Below are 5595 nucleotides of genomic sequence, written 5' to 3' on the forward strand. Positions count from 1 at the left end.
GTAACATTACGTTTCGCTTTTCGTTTTGAAGTGAGGTGCACTACAGTCTGATGTCTAATCAACGACTAAAAAAATGCCCCCCCCCCGGCGTCTCTAACTCCTTTTTGGTTCCGCAGACACACAGAGCGACCGGGAGCTTTGTCAGTAAGCCATGACGACCGAGTTTGGCTACCCGGAATACCCTGTTTGCGGAGATTGCAGCTGGATGATGACGACGAAGGCGGCAGTTATAGCGAAGACTTACTATAAAACAAGAGGAGTAAAAAAGCAATGTATTGTCGAAAATGAATTTATACAGTCGACGTGTTTGTGCAGTTTGTATCAAATCGCGGTCGAGACACGTTTCTAGGCTCTTACAATACTCCAGCACGAATGTCAATGATGTTTCCCGACTGCCAATTGGGCAGTCCTATCGTGCGGCCTGACGCCGAACGCGACAATACGCACAGGTTAGCCACAAGCACTTGCTCAAAGCTGAACACTGCACACGCATTGTCAACCCAGCACGCCTCGCAGCACGATAGCCACGTCTGCGAATCTCCGATACCTGCCGTCGCGGAAATGATATCGAGGTTGATGTAGCGCACTTGCAGCTCCACGGAAATAGCGTTTGTGGCTTGTCTAGAACACGGCGAGCTCGTTGGCACGTCGGTCGGCGCATCAGTCGGAGCATCCGTCGGTCCATTGGTAGGTCCATCCGTCGCAGGGCCCGTGGTCACTTCACCGGTAGGTGCATCAGTAGGAGCATTCGTCGGTCCATTGGTAGGTCCTTCCGTCGCAGGCCCCGTGGTCACTTCACCGGTAGGTCCATCAGTGGCAGGCTCTGTGGTTACTTCACCGAGAGATCCGTCAGTGGAAGGTTCTGTGGCCACTTCACCGTGAGCACAATCAGTGGAAGGTCCCGTGTCCGCTTCAACTGTAAACTCATTCGTTGTCGGCCTCAGTCGTGACCTCGTCTGTTGTTGATTCCGTCGTTAGTGTGGATAGAACCTTACTTCGGAAGCATACGTAATTGAAAGATTTTACCGATTTCATGCTCTGTCGTCTCCTCAGTGGGCCATCCGTGCTCGATCCATAAGCGGTCTGTTCAGCGGGTGCTTCAGTCTCTTCACAAGGTTCATCAGCTCCAGGCTCCAGTGTGCCGGGGGTACCCTCTTCCTCACCAGCAGTGTCATAATCCCCAGTCTGGTAATCAGCCGTTGTCTCAGTCGTGTAGTGTCCAGTAGTCTCACCACCCTCCGTGCTGGTCCCGTAGCCACCACCCGTGGTGTAGTGTCCAGTAGTCTCACCGCCCTCAGTGGTCGTGCCGTAGCCACCATCAGTAGTGTAGTGTTCGGTAGTCTCGCCGCCGTCCGTGGTCGTGCCGTAGCCACCACCCGTGGTGTAGTGTCCGGCAGTCTCACCGCCCTCAGTGGTCGTGCCGTAGCCACCATCAGTAGTGTAGTGTTCGGTAGTCTCGCCGCCCTCCGTGGTCGTGCCGTAGCCACCACCCGTGGTGTAGTGTCCGGCAGTCTCACCGCCCTCCGTGGTCGTGCCGTAGCCACCATTAGTAGTGTAGTGTTCGGTAGTCTCGCCGCCGTCCGTGGTCGTGCCGTAGCCACCACCCGTGGTGTAGATGTCCGGCAGTCTCACCGCCCTCAGTGGTCGTGCCGTAGCCACCATCAGTGGTGTATTGCCCAGTAGTCTCAGTGCTCGCTCCATAGCCACTCTCAGTCGTGTATCCACCAGTCGTTGTGGCACCCTCAGTAGCCGTACCAGTGGTGTAGTCTCCAGTCGTAGTCCCCGTTGTCGTGTCGTAGTGAGTGGTAGTGGGTGGTGCCCGTCGATCCGTAGTAGCCGCCACTCTCAGTCTTGCCACCCGTTTGCTGAGTCGTTGTTTTCGTTGCAACGTCACAGTTGATACCGAGTGGTGTATTGAGGTTCGTGTCGTAGTGGACACCCGCCCCTTCATCTCCAACTTGAACGCCGTTCTTGTACCAGCCTGATCCTGAGCCATCGTATGCCGTGATGGTCTCCGCTTCAGCAGCAGAATTGTAGCCCGTCTCCGGGAATGCACAGCCCCACACATCATCGTGGACGAGGACGCACTCAGCATCTACGGGAGCAACGCACACAGCACCATTGTAGGACAGTAGATACGGCTGGCAGTCGGCAACGGCGACGTCACCAGCATGGGGGCAGGCGGTTCCCACAGGCTCGGCTCCGACACCAGAGCAAGACAAACCGTGAGACTCCGGAATCGAGTAGGTGGCGTCGTGTTGCACACCAATCGGGACGTCGGCGGACGCAAGACCAGTCGCAAGGATGCTGGCTAAAGCCACAACTGTGGCTGGTTTTCTCGACGCCATTGTCTAATCACTGGAAAAACCGGTGTTGGTGTTGATGTTGTTGCCAACGAGGAAATTGAGAAATGAGCTTTTGAACGGTATGAGTAGCGAAAGGGGATACGAGGAGAGCGGAAGGGGACACGAGGAGAGCAACAGGGTGGGGGGCTTAGGTGCTAAGTTATATCAGCTCGAGACGCAATGTATTCGACTTTGATGAAAACCACGGGCAGCCGTCACCAGAAGGCCTTTCCTGTAACCGATGAGAACGGCAGCGCACCTGGCGACTTGGCGAAGTGCAAGCCTGTCAGGTCTTATATGAAACCGCTGTAAATTCGCTTACGTCTCTAACGAGAGCGGTGGCTGATACAATGCCTTTCTTCGGTCACTGACTTTAGACATCTAGCCTCGGCGACGTGCATTGAAAAGCGACGAGCTAATTGTTTCTTGTCTATTACCCGGGAAAAGATGAACGTCGATAGTGTTTGTCTTCGGTACGAATAGGAGTGAACCGCAGTGCATTTAATCGGGGATTTGGTCATAACGTCTGCTGTCACGGAGTAAAACTCTTTATTCCAGTCAACATGTGAGCGCTGGATGGCTACACGCCGTGTCGGCCCAGAACGATTCTGGCGACCTGACATTTAAGCTTATGCACAGCAGTGTCTGAAAAAAATAACTTCCAAGAGTGGCACCCTCTTCATACTCACTTAACACCTGGAGTCCATATTCTGGACAGAAAGATACACTACATGTATTTATAATTGAGCGTGTTCACCAGCACCATGCATGAGATTTTGTAATCTACCGCGAGTAAGGTTGCACTCGTTGCTCCGACACTCTCACCGTTCGAGGAAGCTACACCCCCGAGACGTGGCAGACGAGTTTGAATGCCCTACAATTGTAGTCTCGCATCATCCCCAACGTAAGTTCGTGCAGATGACTGAAAATGACACGTTTAGAGCATCACGTGGTCTCAAAATTGTCCGAAAGTGCACTGGTATCCCGATACTGGAATTATGTGGTAACGGCAGACTTCCCACTGACAGATTTTTAAGATCTTGCATGCATCGCGGCTTATTTACAACCTCGAAGTAGCTCAGAAGGGTTAATGATAACGTATTTGCCAGAGGACACATTTTATGGGTGGATCCGGCGAAGTTGTGTAGGATTCACTCCACTTTTCCTACAATATCCTACAAAGTCGTGTGTCACACGGAGAAGCTCTAAATTTACAACTGTGTGCAGGGCAGTTGCTTCAACTTTGGTTTTACAGTGATGTGCGTTAGTAAGGAGCCTCTGACATCACGGTTTTAGAGAATAGAGGGCTTTTACATACTTCAAAGTGCCAGAAAAAGGTTCTTATTAATTTGTTCTGTACAAATTGTACTTCACATGCGTTCCTTATCGACGCACATTACTGTATACAATTACTTGCAGTCGTGTATCCCGTTCGATGCTTTATTCTAGCAGAATATACGAGATCATACTGTGCTAAGTCGCACTGGTAGCTCATCTGTCTGTTCGGCAACATTCACACGGATTAAATTACTTCGACTAGTCGTAATTTACAGTGATGTTACGCTTGGCAACATTCACCTGGGTGGCATCAGTATAGATAGATACGATTCATACAGCTTAAGAAACTAAGGTGATAAAAACATTTTTTATCAGGGTTTTTCATGTTGAGACAATAAGAAGATGCCGCATCGGTACAAAGGATATCAGGCATACATCACTAAACTTCTTGAATAAAGTCGACATAATCTAGGTCTTCTGCATTGTTTAACATGAGGACGATCACACAGACCGCATGACAAAGAAGAGTTGAGGCCGATCCTGCTCGAATACGCCCCTTTTGATTTCCATTGTACGCCAGAACTCAAACCAGCGTTTTCAGCTAAAGGCTGAAAAAATAAATAACTTTTCTTCAGCACTTGATACACCTATTATATTTGATCTACACTGGATCGTACCCAATAAAACGGGGTTTCTCCTCTGAGCCTGCATAACGTGTCATTTCAGCTGGTATCAGAAGCAACAACTTAGCTTTCGTTTGAGCAATTTTAATAAGCTTTTGCAACTTCTCCTAATTTATTCCTTTCGGTTGTCTCGGTTACTTCAGATAATATCTTATACACAGTGCGTTTTCAATGACACAAGTGATCTACAGCACTGCGGGATAAAACTTCAATACACAAAATACTTCAATCAATATTTCAAAAATATTGTAATAAGGAGGAAAATTTCGATATTGAATGAGGACGGAAACTATAGACAGCCAATATAACATTGTTTTTAAGCACTGGCTGTGCATCACTGCTACAAGATTAGACCTGGTGGGCAGCCTATTACATAAGCTCAGGCTCTCAGTAAAATTCATTAACTATTTTACTATGAAAATTATTAGCAACATAATAGGAGCAACATAAAGCTGCGGCAACATTGTCAATTAAATTGTGCAAAAGACTTTAATGCATTCTATTTAGTTGCCTACAGGGACAGCTAGTTGTTGAATGCTCACATCAAGGTTTGTATAAGCAGCGTGAAAAATGTTTGTGAAAATACGTCATGTGTCCGTTCTTGAGCTCCTGTTTCAGTCGACACGGCCCATGTTGCCTGCCTGCCAGTGCTGTTGATTCTCCTCCCTGCCCGTAGTTGATGCGGTCAGTTGGCACAAAGAATCCGACCCCATTTGCAGAAAGCTGAAGGCTCTACAGCTCAGATCGTTGTAGCATGCACGACAGCACGAATGCCAGGACTGCATAATCCGGGGACCTGGGGTTGAGCTGTAGATGCCACCGTTACTGTAGCGCACTTTGTTCTCCACACCAATACCATTGATGCCTTGATTGTCGCAGGGAGTGGAGACCTCTTCCGGTCGGCGCGTACGTGGTCTCTTCGGTCGGCGCGTACGTATGGGTCGGCGGTCGGGGCGTAAGTAGTTTCCTCGGTCGGGTCGTACGTCGTCTCTTCGGTCGGCTCATACGGGGTCTCTTCGGTTGGTGCATACGTGGTCTCCTCCGTCGGCGCGTACGTGGTCTCTTCGGTCGGCGCGTACGTTGTTTCCTCGGTGGGGGCGTAAGTAGGTTCCTCGGTCGGGGGGTAAGTAGTTTCCTTGGGCGGGGGCGTAGGGGGTCTCTTTCGGTTGGAGCATACGGGGTCTCTTCCGTTGGGGCATACCTAGTCTCCTCCGTCGGGGAGTAGCGGGGGTCTTCGGTGGGGGGGGGAGTTTTTTTCATTGGTGGGGGGGAAATGGTTTTGTTTAGTG

General features: G+C 50.1%; 1 protein-coding gene across 1 annotated transcript; it reads right to left on the reverse strand.

Moving 5' to 3' along the window:
- Nucleotides 1-353: 353 nt before the first annotated feature.
- PITG_15375 (uncharacterized protein) lies at nucleotides 354-2388 on the reverse strand (the record flags this gene model as incomplete). Its single annotated transcript, XM_002898289.1, has 3 exons — nucleotides 354-956; nucleotides 1027-1636; nucleotides 1756-2388. The coding sequence occupies 3 exons, from the start codon at nucleotides 2346-2348 to the stop codon at nucleotides 354-356; spliced, it is 1806 nt and encodes a 601-aa protein (XP_002898335.1).
- Between the last annotated feature and the right edge of the window lie 3207 nt (nucleotides 2389-5595).

Source organism: Phytophthora infestans, genomic scaffold (assembly GCF_000142945.1).
Source record: "Phytophthora infestans T30-4 supercont1.37 genomic scaffold, whole genome shotgun sequence".
Lineage (NCBI taxonomy): Eukaryota > Oomycota > Peronosporomycetes > Peronosporales > Peronosporaceae > Phytophthora > Phytophthora infestans.